This window comes from Batrachochytrium dendrobatidis (genome assembly GCF_000203795.2).
Source record: "Batrachochytrium dendrobatidis JAM81 unplaced genomic scaffold BATDEscaffold_3, whole genome shotgun sequence".
Classification (NCBI taxonomy): Eukaryota; Fungi; Chytridiomycota; class Chytridiomycetes; order Rhizophydiales; genus Batrachochytrium; species Batrachochytrium dendrobatidis.
This window is the reverse complement of record NW_006281101.1, coordinates 986,344-1,003,626: the sequence shown is the minus strand read 5'-3', so window position 1 is coordinate 1,003,626 and position 17,283 is coordinate 986,344. Positions and strand designations below refer to the sequence as shown.

Here is a 17,283-nt window from a genome sequence, read left to right as displayed (position 1 = left end):
TGGTCGCTAGAAAACTTGCAATTCCATGCGTGACAAAACGCCAGTTTTTCTAATGAATTTCACCATTGCATTCAAGCCGAAATATATTTGTACTTTACCAAATCCAAACATGGTGGAAAAAAGATTAGAACGAACTATAAGGCTGTTAGAACTGGATATCAAGCAGGCAGCCAAAACGTGGGAGCGACTTTCGAGCGAAGGTTTGGAGCATCTAACTACAATTGGAAATATGATGTTAACCAAGAAACAGTATGTATTCTGCTTTGTCTGCTGCCAGAGTTACAAAACAGACATAAGCTGAAACTTGGATTTTATATAGGAAACTCTCTGCGGTAGATATTGAGGTATTTATTTCAAAACTAGAGCTGAATACCGAGTCAGATTGGATCGATTCTTCAAAACAGCATCTGGTTTTTAATATCCTAGACCAAATGGTATATCGCATTGCTTTGGGTTGAGCCAATCTCGCACGAATTTACAATACCAATAACACTACTGTAACTTTGATTTATAGAATGCAATAATCAAATCGATGCAAACTTATATATCTAAAATGGACGAGGCTTTGCAGCATGCTCGTCCCTGGCTGTCCACCGCTCCTCCAAAAGCTAGTCTATCAAAAACACTTTCCGGTGCACTGCATTCCGATGTAGCTGATCTAAACTCTGGTTTGGAAATATTGGAATCACTTGATGACTCGGGTAAATAATTTGCATCGATTTATTAATGCAAATGTACTGGATAGTTGCGTTTTGAATCTAACAGAGCTGCCAAACTATGTCTTGTTTAAAGTTGCTGTTCAAAGAAAACTTGTAGAAAAGTATATCATGGAATTTTCACTAAAACGGCATATTGCTGCAGCCATCCTAGACGGTACCACTACTCGAGATGCCACGATGATGAGTTTGTCGCTTTGGCTACATGAGCCATATCTCTAAAAAGCACGAGTTTATCTTGAAACTGTATAAATTATGATTCATTTCCAAAATGATGTGATTGGGAAAACTCTACATAAACGGTGAACATGGACTCCAATGCCCGAATTAAAGATTTGCTACGTGTATTTAAAGCATACGACTTTTTCACCGGGATGTCAAGCAAAGTGCAGCAGAGATGCACAAGATCATGAATTGGCAGGTCTAGCTCTGATAATAGCAGCTTTATGTTTAACAAGAACATCAGCATACAATACTATTACTGTAATGATTTTTGATAAAATTACCTGACTGCTGGACAAGGCATTCTCGATTTCCTTTGGCCATTCCAATAGTAGATGCTCAATATTGTATGGTAGTTGCTCTCCCTGATATATCGTCTGGTTGTGTAAGCAGCCATGTATGGTTTCTACACTCTGAATCCACTGATCTATCTTGCCTGTTGCGTGATGTACTTGAATAGACTGAACATTTAAAGGATGGTTTTTTATATTCACGAGCTGCGTTGCTCTCAATGTTAACTCTACAGCTGTTTAGTAACAATTCATCGAAATGTATATCGTTGTATATTTAGTTATTTACACGATATTGCAATGAACGATCACTTCATCTACATACCTGCTGATTGTGATTGCTTTGAAGATGGTTCGTCTAGAATTTGTAGGCCAAGTATTTTGCTTGGTTTTGGAATTGTTTTGATATCTTTTTTGGTGGTGGTTTCCAAATCCATTTTTAAAAAGGGGTCGGTGTTTCCGATTGCTGCAATATAATCTGGGATTTGACACTTGAGATATGGCATCACTATGGAATCTACGTGCTGGGGGGTATAATCGTTGATAAACTTTAAAATTAAATTCAGATCCGTATCTCTGTCGATAAAAAATATTATTGGGATTAGCATGATATTGGTGTGTAGACACAACTGCTATACTGGAGGAAACCTACAGAGAATTGAAGGCGTGAGTTGAATTTGGATCCTGGATAAAAAAGTTTATATTATTGGTTAGGGTAAACTTTATTCGGTCGACATACTTGTTACAATTAGCACTGGACTTACCTGGTCGACATCTATACTTGGTTTTGTGGCTTCGCTAGCAATTGACGGAATCGGTAATATTGATTGTTTGATCTCATGTATATATTCTTTATCATTATTTTGTATTCTAGATTCGGTAAAAGAATGCTGAACAATATCTTCAGATTTCTGCTGGTGTTTGAAAACGTGAGCACAACCTTGTATTGAAACCGCTGCTTCCAAACTATTGTCAAAAAATGGCTCGACAGGTTTGTTGTAATCTGGTATAGAATCTTTGCTAGGAGATATACATTCCAGCTTAGTCGATTGAAACTCTGCTGTTTGAATTTCCACGTTGGCATCTTTTGTCATTTCACTCCTAGTGTCGCTAGTTGCAAAAATAGGCGTTTGTACTGCAGTGTTACCTAGGTAGCAATCGTGATCTGGTTGAGGCGGCCCTATTGTTGAAATACCATGTAATGAGGATACTGAATCTGTGCAAGTGCTATAATTTGGGTTCATGGTAGTTTCCACGGAGCTTTTGGTTGGCATACTTGCATGACTATGCGCGAGCATCGTTTTATTCATTAAATTGACAGGAATCTTTTCTGATGAACAAGTTTTGATGGGCTCGGTCTTATCTTGGTTGAGCGCCATATCAATAGGAATCAGTGCATCATTTTGTAAGATTTCAGTTACTAATGAACTATCAGTATTTTGCGTCCGACCTTTTGATGTCATGGGTCTATGAAAGTCGTCAACAGCAATTCCGGCTTCATAATCGCGCTGTAGCCTATTATAAGTATATCAGTTAGATGAGAGTAACTGATATAAAGGACTATGTTTTTCAGTAGTTGACCTATATCTCCCAGCTATTGTAAACTTTGGAAATGGTTGGTTGCAACTTTGGCAAACTCCTACTTTTGTGCAATGCGCTCATCCTCCTCCAATGCAATCATTCGAGCAAACCACTCATCATCCTGTAGCTGTCTCGCCTTTGTGTTTTCTATCTCGAGCTGTGCCATTCAAGTTGAAATCAGTAGCAACTGGTATAAATTATTTGTGGATGCCAAAATATATAGTAAACCGCCAGTTTCTACCAAATCTACTGGTCTTTCTCCTGACAACCAGCATAGAAACAGCAGTTGCATTCCCGAGACGCGCAATCACTGTTGAACTAAAGCGCGAGCGTATGGGATTTGGAATGCATGGGTTTGTACAGAGTTTGAGAACAGTCAAACACAATATCTGGATTGTAATCAATCACGATGATCGTTATATTTGGATGGAGAATGCTATCAAAGTCAGTTTTAGTAGGAAAACGCAATGAGTGTTTAACCATTGATTGTCCAAAGCAAAGTAGTCGATGAAAGCATTTTATTTTGTGAATATATCTGTAATTTATGTGCTTCAGCAATCAAGTTTTATGTAAATCGCAAGTGTGATTGAATAGGATGGCATAGCTAATTTCTTGGTTGACAGAATGTCAAATCTAGGGATATACTAACCCATACAAAGCCAGGTTAATTTGTGAACAACTGTATTAGAGCCATGATTATTTTTGTGGTTTATTGATGTGATCGTTTTAGCTCCACTCTATTGAACTTGACAATTCGTCGAACTTCCCCAATATGATGAATCTTTGGTGCTTTAGTTGGCGTTTCCCTTTTCCACTGGTCTGTGCTAGATTGAGGACTTTGATCTGAGGATGACACTAATTCAGATTGTGGTGCTGCAGCTACTTTAAATAACAAATCAGTGCCGATAACTATATCAGGCTCGCCTTGAAATACCCAATTTCCAATTCGTAGCACTGGCTTGGGTGAGTCCATACCAATTAATGATATACCGTTATGCTCGAGTACTTCTTTGCGTAGAGTCTCGGCATTCACTTCTTGTCCTAAATCAAGAACTACATATGCAGTCTTTAAGGTGGCAAATGAGCAAACCCTGTAGTTTTTGGCAGTATTGGTAGATATGCAATAATTTCATGCACAATACCTCTTCCACTATATCTGAATCAGTAAGCATGATCAATATTCACCGCCGTATTCATGCAAAACAGAACACTAAATAAGAGTCAAAGTACATAAAGAGTCAGTTACATAAGATGATTGGAGTTGGTTTACTGTGCTTTTTGAATCACCTACAGCTGATGATGAAGAGTACGAGAATAGGAGAAAATAAAAATGAGAAATTGTCAATAACCATCACCATACATTATGCATAAAGTACTCGCATAAGCTTTATTTGACCAAACGCTCATCTTATTCTAAACATTCCACAAAGCAACACATTCACTAATCATACATGGTTTACCAACCGTTCAACAAACGATGCGAAAATTGGAGCTTCGCAATTGAAGTAATCAATTTGTAGGATGAAAACGATGAGCATTTAATTATCGTTTACTCTGGTGGAATGATTGCAAGATAAATACAGGTTTCACCTTGCGCAAATACAGCTGTAAAAATGAAGAATCGGTTGCTATAGCATCCAAATAACTTTATACCAGTAAAGTAAGAGCAAAAAAGCCCGACGTGGGGGTCGAACCCACAACCTTGAGATTAAGAGTCTCACGCTCTACCGATTGAGCTAGCCGGGCTGTTGTCAACTAAATTTGCTGTAACTATATATATCTAATTATATTGATTTTATAAGCTATAGCCGTATTTACATGAAACGACATTTTTGTATTTATCTTGCAGTGATTGTCTCAAAATAAACCATCGTTAAATATTTGTTGTTTTCCTACTATAGATTGATTATTTCTTTAAACTCTGCTGTATCCTAATATTGGATATGCTTGCGCCTTGGTCATCCACAACACCGATTTACCATCATACTAGCTCATATATTAACACTTGTCAACTTTCAACAACAGATATATTAGACACCAGTTTAAGAATTTATTTGTAATTTTAAACTGCATACTAACAGTCTAATGTATCAAGTTCAAGAGATTAGTTTTTGGTCAACCTCGACATAAACTTGTCGAGCATGCATTTTGATCTCGACTGCGATTCTTTGGGACACTCGAATTCAAGATCTTCGATTGCTTTACTAGCAATTTGTTGACAATCAATGCACTCTGATGATGGTTTAGAACCACCACTTTGTACTATATGCTTCATGGTGTCTCTTGAAACATAAGTCCAATCGGTACTCTCAGTACCATCGTCACAGTCTGATGATTCGGAAGATGGACATTCTTTGTATCCGCAGCATTTTGGACACTTTGTCTTTAAATCTTTACAGAGCTGTTCTATTTTGTTATTAAGACCGTCATTGCTTGGGGTTTTCCCACCTCTTCCCAATGGTCCAGCTTCAGGTAGTTCAGCTTCAAATGGTCCAGGTTCAGATGGTCCAGCTTCAGATACCTTGGCTTTAGATGATCTGGTTCCATATGATCCAACTTCAGGTAGCTTGGCTTTAGGCGGTTTGCCTAGAAGATTTTTGATTCCAAAACCTTTGATTCCAAGTTTGGGTCCAGGTGGGTTGAATCCGAATGGCTTGAATCCGGGTAGTTTGGGTCCAGGTGGGTTGAATCCAGGTGGGTTGAATCCGAATGGTTTGAATCCAGATGGTTTGGGTCCAGGTGGTTTGAATCCAGATGGTTGAGGTCCAGATGGTTTAACGTCGGATGACTGAGGTCCAGATGGTTTAACGTCGGATGGCTGAGGTCCAGATGGTTTGAATCCAGATGGTCCAGGTTTAGATGGTTTGAATCCAGATGGTTGAGGTCTAGATGGTCCAGCTCCAAATGGCCCAGGTTTAGATGGTCCAGCTCCAAATGGCCCAGGTTTAGATGGTCCAGCTCCAAATGGTCCAGGTTTAGATGGTCCAGCTTCAGTTTGCTTGGCTTTAGATGGTCTAGATGATCCAGCTCCAGATGATCCGGCTTTATATGATTTGTTTTTATGTGATACGACTTTAGATGATACGACTTTAGATGGTCCACGTCTAGGTAGTTCACGTCTAGGTGGTCCAGCTTCAGGTTGCTTGGCTCTAGGTGGTCCGGCTCTAGATGGTCCACGTCTAGGTAGTTCGGCTCTAGGTGGTCCGGCTCTAGGTAGTCCACGTCTAGGTGGTCCGGCTCTAGATGGTCCACGTCTAGGTGGTCCGGCTCTAGATGGTCCATTATTCTGATGTGGTGGTTCTACGTCTTTTCCGGGACTACGTTTTGATAGATGGGATGATCGAGTTTCTGATTCGGGTGCAATCACTGCCGCACTGGCAGTTGCGGACACGGCCAATAAAAGTACAATGTCAGTAAATTGCATATTGGCGAGTTTATGATTGAATTCGGATAGCTAAAGATGATAGATGGAAACTAGTATTCAATTGAATGACTCTTGATGGGTTCGATGAGAATATGACACCGTATTTAAGCATTTAACCATGATGGCCCTTTTTAATATACTGCCCTGAAGTTGCATAAATATTCCTAAAAACTTGCATTAACTTGCACAAAGTAAACTGCTCTTGACCGCACCACTATTATTTCGGCTATTTGGTAGGTACAATATTGAGCCCTATTCCTTCGGTCATGTTGTTTAGGGTGCTTTATTTCAAAAAGCATACTGTCCGAAAGCAATGTATAGCAAATAAGCAATTTGTCCCTAAACCACAGATGTAATGGATGTATTCATACGACATTTTGATAGATGCTGATGATTACACATTATGACTGTAATGACATTTCAATAAAGCATGGCCAAGTCAGAAATAGCATGTATCACGACAGTAGACTGCTGATATTCGTCAAACGGTTACCAGATCATTCAAATTTGATAGATATGCATGGTTGGATTGAGCTAGCAATCGATCATAGAATGACTGGCTTAGTGACAACTACATCATACATATCAGGTTGAGCATGAATAGCGGTTGTTATATTCATGCATTGGTGTTGATACTGCCGAGTATAGTTCAAGGCTCAACCATTCATCAACAATGAGTGTGATTGATGTAGCTGTCTGATATTCATCAACCAACACTATTCAAACTCGTTACAATACATGCTTTTTTTGAATGAATCTTGTTTGAATAAAAGAGTGCTGAGATGCGAAATGATTTTATAAAGCCATACTTGTACAAACATGGGATGGCGGCGCTACAAGTTCGTTGATCAACTCCTGAATGACGGTCCTGGTGGTAGCGCCAGAACTGTGCTTGATATTTCCGGTACGCTACCTACAGAAAGTCGACTAATCAGGCAGCTAGCATCCTATAATCGGCCACCCAACTCGAGTATCTGCTTTTGCAGGACTGATGGGCCGTCGCTTACCAGCCCTTGCTTTGTTCAAAACTGCATTGTGGATTCATAGACACATTGTTGTCAGTTACACCGAGCGTTCGTCCAAGTAAGTCGAACCTAGTGCATTGGATACAACCAGTCAATCCAGCATTCATTCGTTGTCAAACAACCATAGTGCACAATACCAAGTGTGTAACTGTACCCGCACTGAAAATCACAGATTATAGTTTCTATAGCAGCACACCAATTTGTTCATACTAGAATGGTTTGTCAACATCAAGTAACTGGAGATCAACTCAGCATATTTATTTTCAAATTCATACAAATTGGATAAACTAAAGGTTTAAAGTTTACAGAGCCAGGCTTTAAGTGACATTGGAATATACGAAAGTATAAGATGGTTCAATTTAATATCTATTCGTCACAGCTGCGACCGACGTAGATACAGCAGATATCCATGGTCTTGCACTTGGTAGTGGGCTTAGGTGCACGACTGGTGTTTCTTCTTGTAGTAGTAGTGGTAGTAGTGGTGGTGGTGTCTGCGGTAGTAGTAACATCTCCAGCAGTGGTAGTATCTGCAGCAGTGGTGGTAGATGGTACGTTGCTGGCACCAGAGCCTTGGGTGCATGCCTGAGTCTCGGGATCCCAGTTCATCTGAATGAGGAAGTTGTGTCCATTCCATCCACTGTTGTACGAAGCACCGTTGGAGTCAGTCTGGGTACTACCGTACTTGTAGGCACACTTGTCACCATTTTCAAAACCTGGAGTGTCGTTCCATGCACGTTTTGCAAAGGGATCGGTGACAGCCTCGGTAATTTCATGGGCCATGACGGAAATCATAGCATCAGTGGCAGCATCATTGTTGGGAGAAATATCCTGGTTGGATGGGGGGCCACATCCGCCGATGCAGGAGCTGCCGATTTTACCAGAAAGAGCATAGGGGAAAGCTTTACCGCTTGTAAAACTACCTTGGTTATGGTAACCGCAGTATCTAGTGCAGAAAGACGAGCCAAGAGCGTGCTCCGAAACAAGCTCGTCAATCAGAACATAGTAAAGCGAGGTTTCACTTTCGGGGAACGAACCGGCAGCAATTGCATTCTTGACAATGTTGGGAACATCATCACCACTGAGCGACTTGCCGAGAGAGTAGTTGTCATCAGCAGATCCAGCAAATCTAACCTGACCATCAACATGAACCTTTGGAGACGAAGCATCGGCCTGGTAGTAGTACTTTTTAGTGGTTGTCCACCAGTCAGAGTCACCAAGACCAGAAGTGAAGTCTTGGACGAGCTTTTTCTGACTATCGGTCCAATTGCCATAGTAGACATCTGTTGATTGAAATGCACATTAGAATCGCGTCCAATTAAACTACTCGATATGCCAATCGATCGCATTCAAAACAGTCAATTAACAACTTACAGTAAACGTCAAGTGGTCCAGTAAGAAGAGGAGCACCCATATTGTAGGTAATAGGACCATATGGGGTAGCAGCAAGAGTCTTTCCGCGCATAGGAGCAATACTCTGCAAATGAGCAGCAGTAGGCTTGGATGGGGCAGCAGTCGCAGCGACAATAGCAAGCGAGGCAACAAAGGCAGTAGCAATCATTATTGTATGAATAGTATTGATAGTATGGTACTTGATGAATACTAATTTGATGGAAAATGTATTCTGTTTTATACTAGTATTCAACCCGTAGGATCCCGAGCCGCATTTGAAATACCAATCAATGTTACCCTATATTAAATGATAAATTACAGACATGCGATGGTGTATTACACATGGTTTGGATATGAGGTTTTTGTGTCACATAATTACATTCTTTTTACACATGGCATCCGTGCTGTGGTTAAACTTGTGTTGTATCACATTTTGTCAATGAATTAACAATGTGATAGGGGTATTTTCATGTGATGTTTAAACCAATATTTTTGAACAATTTAGTCTATCATGCGATACTGAATCAAGGCATACTCTTTGTGCACATTGTGATGTACATGCTGAATCAACAGCGTGTGTCTTACCATGAGAACACGGCAGCTTTAAGCCAGCCTTGTAATAACTGACCTTGTCAAGCATCATGTCAATAATGCATACATGTGCTTAAACAGCATTTCAACCCATTGTTTTGCTGTTTTATGGTGTCAGCATGAAAGCAACCAATAGTGCAAAGGCAATCTGCTGATAAGATAGAAGAAACTAGAAGGATCAGGTCGGTCATGTTGTATGGCTGAAGACAAAGGGAATCAGAATAGAGATAGATATGATTGTCAGCAACCATCACCACCATGTTTTGGTACCATTCTGATAACATCAAGCAGACGCCTGTTGCAACATTTTGGAAACGTGGACTATCGGCTTGTAAAATTGCATAATTCTAGACCAATGTAGACTCGATATGGGTGAAATGCCGAAACTCTTGTGCTAGACAAGACCAGCACCAAGCTCGGTAAGCAGCAGCCGCTAGACCAAATGAGAAACATTGTCCTGTTTAATCAAGTCATTAGGTCGTTCAGAAAACTAATCATAGCAGCGAGTCAGACTTTCGCCATGGTATACAAGGTATGAGCAGTGGATACCGTCATTCAAATCAGAGATAGTCTACCGATATTTGCAAGAGAGCATCACCAAATAAGAGCCTGTCGCACAAAGAGAACTATGCCAGAACAGTACAAAACCAGGTCAGTTGTGTTTGTAAAATAGACTCGAATGATAGTGTACAAGATAATCCCTAGAGCAGCTGCATGGTATACAACCATTCAAATTGAATTGCATAATCAAAACCACCTGTCAGTTGAAGTTGTGTACGCTCATTAACAGCAGACACTGTTTATTAAACTATCGCAGATTCAACAAGCAATCCGACAATTATGATTTCAGTACAAGGTACACCAAAGTAGTAGAATGTATTACAAGGACGATTTATTAAAGCTTTGCACAATCATTTGAACAAGGTAGTCAAATACCGATACTAAACTCATAATCTAAGATACACCAAAAAGGCAGTGTACAATTCACAAACATCTAGATAATTTGATATACAGTTTAGCGAGTTCCGTCGCTGCAGGTGTTGGTGTTGGGGTTCCAGTTTTGCTGAACAAGGAAATTGCGTCCACCAATTTGCTGATTGTAAGAAGCACCCTTGAAGTCCGTTTTCCAGAAACCAAACGAAAAATTGCACTTGTCGGCATTTTCCTGACCATTGATATCAATCCAAGCAGTAGGATATATAGGGTCGGTGACGGCTTCAGCAATCTCATGAATAACAATGGAAGCCATACCGTCAACACCAGTATCATTGTTGGGCGAAACTTGACGATTTTGGGGATGAACACAAAAGTCTTGGCAGTGATCGCCATTGCCAGCAAATGCAAATGGAACTTCTCTTCCAGAAGAAAGAGTAAACTGTTTGTGGTATCCACAGTAGTCACGGCAAAAAGCATAGGTATTTCCATCACCACCGATTTGGGACTCGGAGACATCATGGGCAGAGAGAATCATGTATAAAGCGTCGTCTTGCTCGGGGAGATCGCCAGAATCAATGTATTTTTGAATCAATGAAGCAATGTTGTCGCCGGTAAGAGATCGGCCAAAAGTGTAGTTATCTTGAACGGTGGATCCAACACGAACTTGGCCATTGACGTAGACTTTTCTAGAGGTACTAGATCTCTGGGAGTAATACTTGCGCTCGGTATTCCACCACTTGGAGCGACCAAGACCGTTGGTGAGATCTTGGATAATAGACTTTTGGTCACCGGACCAATCACCATAGTAAATATAATGGACAGTGACGCCGTTGGTAAGCACCTTGGAACCGTAGGGGAAACGAATGGGAACAACTGCAGCCCTGCGTAGAGACGATTTCTTCTTCTCGGTCCATCTGGTAGTGGTATCAACAATTTTACCAATATCATGGGATGGCTTCAGACCGTGTGGCGAAGCCATGGCAGTTGCAGCAAGAAGTGCCGAGAAAACAGTAGTAGCAAGCATATTTAGACTATTGGACAAGTAAAGCAATGGATTGTTGGAATACATGCATCAAATCAGCGATCAATTTATAGAAAATCGGTAGAGGCAGGGCATTGACCAACAGCATAGAGCAGAGTGGCCATTCTCAATTCATTCAAGTGTAGCGCAATATGCTTTAGCACTACCTTTATGAGATTAGCTGATGGCTCAGCTGGAAAATGTGTGATTACTCACGTGTGTGCATATTTAGGGTACTATTATCGGGTCTAGTAGTGTGTGCATGCAAATGCAAGCCTAGTATTGCTCGACCCAATTGCACGTGTAAGCTGGTCTTATGATAAGGGTATGTATCGATTGACGATGTTTATGTCCTGAGCGGAACAAAAAAAGCAAATCTTTGATGGTGGAAAATAGTCAATGTGACTTGAATACTAATATGCATGCAGCAATTCACATGGTGTTAATATCAGCTCTACCCTTATACACACTATCAGATGGTGATAGATTAGCTAAGCTAGGACTGTTATTTGAATAGTGACCCCAAATTTCATTCGAAAAAGGAAATACAGCCATCAAAGTGACGAGTATCTTTTATCAAAGATTCTTTTGGTGAAGTGAAACAGATGTGGATCTTAATAGATAAGGTGATAAAGAATATAGTCTAATGAGTACACTCAAATTATGATTTCAAAACAGCAGTTCACTTTGCAGGTCGATAAAATTAGTTTGGAATTATTTGAGAAGCCTGACAAAAAGTTACTACTTGTAACAAAGCCAGTTGCAAATGGCGTGCACTAATGATGCTGGAATACAATGTATTCAAAATGAATTGCTGAAATTTATCCATCAAGCTCAAATACTTTTATCAAAAAATGAAAAAAAGATGCACGCAGTGAGGTTCGAACTCACGCACTGTTACCAGTAGAAGAGCTTAAGTCTTCCGCCTTAGACCACTCGGCCATACGTGCTGTTCTTTAAACGAAAAAGAATATTATATTTATACTATAAACACATACTTGACAATTGGTTTGATTACCTTTTATATATATTACACCAAAAACAGCTGTATTCACATCATGAACCACTCGTTTGTATTCATCTTGCAATCAGAGTCTCTATTTTCTTTGAAATTGCTTGACCAACAAATACATTTTGTATTATACTCGAGTCATTTCATGAAGTTGGCTGTTCACCATACACTCTTCAATGTTTCATTTTACGTGAATATGGCTGTAAAAACCTTCATTATTAGCAAACTCCAAGACAATTTATTATATTTCAATATCTTCACCCTCATCTGCATCTTGATCGTGAGAGTTTTCATAGTGTTCAGCGGGATGCACCCTTGAAGAAAATCGATCATTTGGATGTCTATTAAACAGACCATCGTCTTCATCTCTTCTGCAATCAGCAGCCCAATCATCAGAATCATCACCAACAGCATCATCATCTCGCAACAATCCTTCACCTAAACTCGGCATAACAGCTTGCATTTGTACACTTGGCGCACCTTCAATCTGTTTCAAATACTCGGCAATACGAATACGAATTCCCTCAAGATATTGTTTTGTGTTTGCATTTCCAGAATTACGATCAACAATAGCTGGATGAAGTTTAAAGTCTGGTCCATAGTGTGAAAGATACTCGTTATATGGAAGATCATCCGATAGATTGGTTTCTGTTAAAACGGATGTTTCATAGGTCCAACACCGTGCAACATTGCGAATTGTATATCCGCCACCGCCAAGAACCAACATGGGAATTTGAAATGACCTCATGTATCGAACACACTCGCCGTGGCCTTTGATGGACAGGTTAAAGCAGCCAAGCCGATCAGATGCAAGAGAGTCTGCTCCACATTGAAGAACAATAGCTGTTGGACGAAACGTTTGCATCACGTTGGACATGATTTGTGTGAAAATATATGCGTATGACGCATCATCTATTGATTGATGCAATGGAATATTAATAGCATAGTTTTTGCCTTTGCGAGCACCAGTCTCGGACAAAGCACCAGTGCCAGGAAAAAATTGCCCATCATATCTATGAAATGAGACTGTCATGACACGGTTGGACTAGAAACAGTACAAGTATGACCAATTGTGTGAGATAGATACTCGACATAAACTAAAAATAAACACCAACGTAAATTATACAACTTGCATGGTAAAATGCTTCCTGAACACCATCGCCATGATGCACATCAATGTCAATATATACAACACGAGGATGGTATCGCAACAGCTCCAAGATTGCCAGTACAATATCATTGACGTAACAAAACCCCGATGCTTCAAACTTTTTGGCATGGTGCAAACCGCCGCTCCAATTGATGGCAATATCTGCAGATTGTGAGTTGAGTTTGCGTGCACCTTCAATGGAAGCACCAGCAGACATTTTGCAAAAATCGTATAATCCTTCAAATACTGGACAATCTTCTACACCAATATTGAACCTGGACAAAAACTTTGAATAGTTTTGGATATTGTCTGGAGAAACTCTAAAGATATTATGCCAGCACAACAAGGGTATGGTTAAAACATGCCAGCATCTTGAGTAGTATCTGCCAAAGATCAAGACCAGTCTTGATACTATACATAGAGCCTACCTTTGAATAAAATCAATATAATCATCCGTATGAAATTCAGTCAGTTCCTCATCTGTTGCAAGACGAGGTGAATAAACAGTCATCATTTTATGCAGACCATAGCCAATGACCAAATTGTGGGTTAGTGCCAGTCTGGCTGGTTTCATTGGATGGCCATCACTAAATTACAATGATTTGTTCAGAATAAAGTCTGACATTAGCAGATTGGCTTGGGATAGGTATGGCTAGACTAATCCAGCAGCCATAGTCAAGTAGCCTTACCCATAGTGGAAGTTGCCGACTTCGTTTCTGTGTAAATATGCAATTCGTCCTTTAGAGTGTGATGCGACTGGAGCAGATACAGAGAATGAGGATGCATTATCCATAGGTGGGGGCCAATTTGAAGTAGTCATATTTGCAGTCTGCTTGTGCCAGTTGGTACTACTGATCAAGTTTACAGAATTGATTGAATAAAACAGTAGACTCTATCCAGAATTGAATAAATAAACAGGACTGCACCCAGATTAAACGATTCGGCTGCTGACAATTATGAGCAAGATTACAAGATTCAAGTGGATTTTTATTCAAGCAACTTGAGCATCACGTGCGAGTCCATCAAGATACTGGCAAACCACTCAACTGACCAGGACAAAAGGTTAGGCTAGTAAATCCTATTATTAGAGTTCTGTATACACATTACGGGCTGACAGTGCGGGTTATTCACAGCGATGGGAACGAGATCTTGCGAGTGACGACCATACACACAACAATGGCTAGAAACGAAACCAGTTTGAAAACAGCTGCATTTGTGACTTGCTTTTCTTCCGAATCGCTGCGAGAGTCTTGGAATATACGACGAAAGTTGGGAAATGATGACATTGGATCGATTAGGCTCGAAAGTGTACTTTGTTGCTGGCTGGACAAGCAAGAATGACAAAACTCGACTATAGTTATAGAGTGTATACTGTAAATATTTATGGCTAGACCCTATTTATGGTGTTTTCAACCAGCTCAGCGCTTACTCTGGCTTTGAACATCAGCGAGTGGTTGTGTTGGTCTGGTGCAGTCGGCTGAGTTTTATATCATTTACATCTATAAAATGTCTGTTGCACGGAGGAGACATGCTTTGGAAGAGGAGGATGCCAACCTTTCAAAATTTGGACCAGGTTAGAGCTTGCTGTCCATTTGGATCAATATCGTATCGGACTGAGAAACAGTCCATCATTCTGGATTCGTGCTGCTATTCTCAAACTAAACTCATCATGTCTACCATCAGAATTTCAGGATGTGCAGTGTTTGTTGATTTCAGAAGTTCGAGTGCTTCTTGAAGTAGCAAAGGATCGCAAGCGTAAAGAGTCGGGCGATGGAAGTATTTCAGAGTAAGTCTGGATCAATATATACTCACGAGATACCATACCGGAAATGCTCACCTTTTATCATCTACTCATGCATGGCAGTATCATGCAAAAGACAATCGACTATTGCCAGCAATTTTCAAGATTCACCAACAAACAGACCGTCAAGGAAATTCGCAAGTATGTTTCTAGAATATTGAACACATCTTTATTCTTGCTTTATCTGGATTTAATTTAGATCAAACCCATCTAACACTCTTGTACATGAAATCACTAGTTTGTTTCCAGACGACCAGTTTCATCAGTTTGAAATGGCTCAATTGGCTAATCTGTGCTGTGAAACTGCCGAAGAAGCCAAAGTTCTTATTCCTAGGTGAGTTATTCGATCATCTTGGTTTATTGCTGCATATTAAAAACAGTTGGTCTGAATGTGCGTTAATAAAACAATCAATTGCCATGTTCACCACACTATAGCTTGTCTACAAAACACGATGATGAACTGCAAAACTTGCTTAATGACCTGCAGGCACTACGCAAATTCCAATGAAATTGGATTTTAATAAAAACGAACAAGATCTACATTTCATCACATCAGCTTGAAAATTCAGGGCTTGATTAATCTGAATTTCTAATATCCTGTTTTGCTTGGTGCTTCCATCTACTAATAATGCTTATTTACAGCTGTATTGACGTAAAATGAACCACTTTTCTGTATTGATCTTGTAATGACCCTATTTCTTTTATTGAAACTCTGTTATATCCTAATGTCAGATACGTTCGCGGTCTAGTTCAAAAGAGCGATCTCAGCATAAAATTAAAATCCATAGACAACACACTCAAACACCCATTCACAAAATCGATACGAATTTTAGTCTATAGACAAATGAATGTAGACATCAAGCTATTATTTTGTAAAAAACGGTGCAGCCGCAGGCATTGTTTGAGTATCTTTCCATGATCTACGTGCCAGCGTGTCGATAGCTGTATCCACCAATCCGAAAAATGTCAATACAAACATAAAACCATTATCCATTCAAATCAAAAAACTACCTGATGTTCGTTTGGTTTTTTTCTTGAATAGTCTCGACATGCGAAAGTTTTTTACTGATTCAGCAACTTTTGCTTGTTGAGAACTCTGTGATGAAAGTGGAACCACGAGCAAGTTTCTACAAATACAAAACGGGAATAAAAACATATTTTTCAAGATACTATTGGTACATTTTATCAAGTCGCCCAAAACATCAATCAACTTACCCAACACGAACACTACCATCGTTTGACACACTTGAATTTCCAACAGATTTCTTGGATACCTTGTGAGACTTGGAATTCAATCTGATATGCTTTCCTTCGACTAAATCTACGGATTTAGTATTGGCAACAGCAGTTTCTTTTCTTATGTTTGCATACACGCACGAAATCAAGTGTCAGCATGCAACGGGATAATAGAATCTGAGCAAGATTGACCAAAAAAATCTGGTAAAACCAATCAGCATTTACAACTCAACTCGATTTTGGCTGCTTCAAGAGTTTCGATAGAAATAGGTCGGACAAATGTAGCAGCAATCTTTTCTCGCTTTTGTTGCTGTTGTGTCTTGTTGATATCATTTTGCTTTCGTCTTTTCGCCTTGAGAAGTTCTTTTTCGCTTGTTTACAAAAACGTATCATGTTTTAAATCCGTTGTTGATATATATCGAGTCAAAAAAAGTCATTGGATGATTAGTTCAAAATGAATTCTGGTCATGCAAGATTTTAATTTAGTATCTCGACCTACAGCTTGTCTTTTTTTTGTTGCGCTTGAAGAGCTGCCATGGCAGAATCTTTTGTAGCTCTAGTAGAAATTGCCTCTGGCATGTCATCATCCTCTTCTGATTTTTGATCGACAGAATCCTCTTGGGAATCGACTTGGTGGGCTACACTTTCATCCATGGCATCACTAGCAAGCGAAACATTGTCATCACCAGAATCATTGGGTTGAATATACGACTCGGTGTCGGGTTCAGGCAAATGATTCATTATGGCTGGCTTTTGCACTGCAGTCTTGGTTGTATGGCGAGACTTGGTAACTGAACTCATTGGTTAGACAAGACGGCTCGAATTGACTTTGTAATGATTGGTTCAAGTTGAAAAAATTTAAACCGACAATTTCTAACCCAACCACCAC

General features: G+C 39.8%; 9 protein-coding genes across 9 annotated transcripts; 2 read left to right on the top strand and 7 right to left on the bottom strand.

Moving 5' to 3' along the window:
* Positions 1 to 109: 109 nt before the first annotated feature.
* On the top strand, positions 110 to 938 carry BATDEDRAFT_87111 (uncharacterized protein; the record flags this gene model as incomplete). The annotated part of the gene is made up of 4 exons (XM_006677593.1): positions 110 to 249; positions 320 to 434; positions 515 to 701; positions 766 to 938. 4 exons carry the CDS (start codon positions 110 to 112, stop codon positions 936 to 938), a joined length of 615 nt encoding a protein of 204 aa, XP_006677656.1.
* A 607-nt stretch (positions 939 to 1,545) lies between these two features.
* BATDEDRAFT_87277 (uncharacterized protein) lies at positions 1,546 to 2,975 on the bottom strand (the record flags this gene model as incomplete). Its single annotated transcript, XM_006677493.1, has 5 exons — positions 1,546 to 1,804; positions 1,881 to 1,912; positions 1,993 to 2,408; positions 2,505 to 2,743; positions 2,872 to 2,975. 5 exons carry the CDS (start codon positions 2,973 to 2,975, stop codon positions 1,546 to 1,548), a joined length of 1,050 nt encoding a protein of 349 aa, XP_006677556.1.
* A 543-nt stretch (positions 2,976 to 3,518) lies between these two features.
* Positions 3,519 to 3,981, bottom strand: BATDEDRAFT_87276 (uncharacterized protein; the record flags this gene model as incomplete). The annotated part of the gene is made up of 2 exons (XM_006677492.1): positions 3,519 to 3,875; positions 3,952 to 3,981. 2 exons carry the CDS (start codon positions 3,979 to 3,981, stop codon positions 3,519 to 3,521), a joined length of 387 nt encoding a protein of 128 aa, XP_006677555.1.
* A 932-nt stretch (positions 3,982 to 4,913) lies between these two features.
* On the bottom strand, positions 4,914 to 6,233 carry BATDEDRAFT_87275 (uncharacterized protein; the record flags this gene model as incomplete). The annotated part of the gene is made up of 1 exon (XM_006677491.1): positions 4,914 to 6,233. One exon carries the CDS (start codon positions 6,231 to 6,233, stop codon positions 4,914 to 4,916), a length of 1,320 nt encoding a protein of 439 aa, XP_006677554.1.
* Positions 6,234 to 7,479: 1,246 nt separating this feature from the next.
* On the bottom strand, positions 7,480 to 8,840 carry BATDEDRAFT_36728 (uncharacterized protein). Its single transcript, XM_006677414.1, has 4 exons — positions 8,630 to 8,840; positions 7,804 to 8,538; positions 7,734 to 7,746; positions 7,480 to 7,672 (listed from the first exon to the last, which is right to left on the bottom strand). The coding sequence occupies exons 1-4, from the start codon at positions 8,814 to 8,816 to the stop codon at positions 7,618 to 7,620; spliced, it is 990 nt and encodes a 329-aa protein (XP_006677477.1). The 5' UTR covers positions 8,817 to 8,840; the 3' UTR covers positions 7,480 to 7,617.
* A 1,274-nt stretch (positions 8,841 to 10,114) lies between these two features.
* BATDEDRAFT_36727 (uncharacterized protein) lies at positions 10,115 to 11,304 on the bottom strand. The gene has a single exon (XM_006677413.1). It carries the CDS (start codon positions 11,241 to 11,243, stop codon positions 10,254 to 10,256), a length of 990 nt encoding a protein of 329 aa, XP_006677476.1. The 5' UTR covers positions 11,244 to 11,304; the 3' UTR covers positions 10,115 to 10,253.
* A 1,123-nt stretch (positions 11,305 to 12,427) lies between these two features.
* Positions 12,428 to 14,273, bottom strand: BATDEDRAFT_34619 (uncharacterized protein). Its single transcript, XM_006677368.1, has 4 exons — positions 14,047 to 14,273; positions 13,786 to 13,944; positions 13,341 to 13,677; positions 12,428 to 13,252 (listed from the first exon to the last, which is right to left on the bottom strand). The coding sequence occupies exons 1-4, from the start codon at positions 14,175 to 14,177 to the stop codon at positions 12,449 to 12,451; spliced, it is 1,431 nt and encodes a 476-aa protein (XP_006677431.1). The 5' UTR covers positions 14,178 to 14,273; the 3' UTR covers positions 12,428 to 12,448.
* Positions 14,274 to 14,827: 554 nt separating this feature from the next.
* On the top strand, positions 14,828 to 15,712 carry BATDEDRAFT_86911 (DNA-directed RNA polymerase II subunit RPB4). Its single transcript, XM_006677592.1, has 5 exons — positions 14,828 to 14,930; positions 15,041 to 15,143; positions 15,222 to 15,299; positions 15,397 to 15,492; positions 15,594 to 15,712. The coding sequence occupies exons 1-5, from the start codon at positions 14,864 to 14,866 to the stop codon at positions 15,664 to 15,666; spliced, it is 417 nt and encodes a 138-aa protein (XP_006677655.1). The 5' UTR covers positions 14,828 to 14,863; the 3' UTR covers positions 15,667 to 15,712.
* A 311-nt stretch (positions 15,713 to 16,023) lies between these two features.
* Positions 16,024 to 17,195, bottom strand: BATDEDRAFT_87274 (uncharacterized protein; the record flags this gene model as incomplete). The annotated part of the gene is made up of 5 exons (XM_006677490.1): positions 16,024 to 16,100; positions 16,170 to 16,285; positions 16,374 to 16,514; positions 16,628 to 16,765; positions 16,894 to 17,195. 5 exons carry the CDS (start codon positions 17,193 to 17,195, stop codon positions 16,024 to 16,026), a joined length of 774 nt encoding a protein of 257 aa, XP_006677553.1.
* Between the last annotated feature and the right edge of the window lie 88 nt (positions 17,196 to 17,283).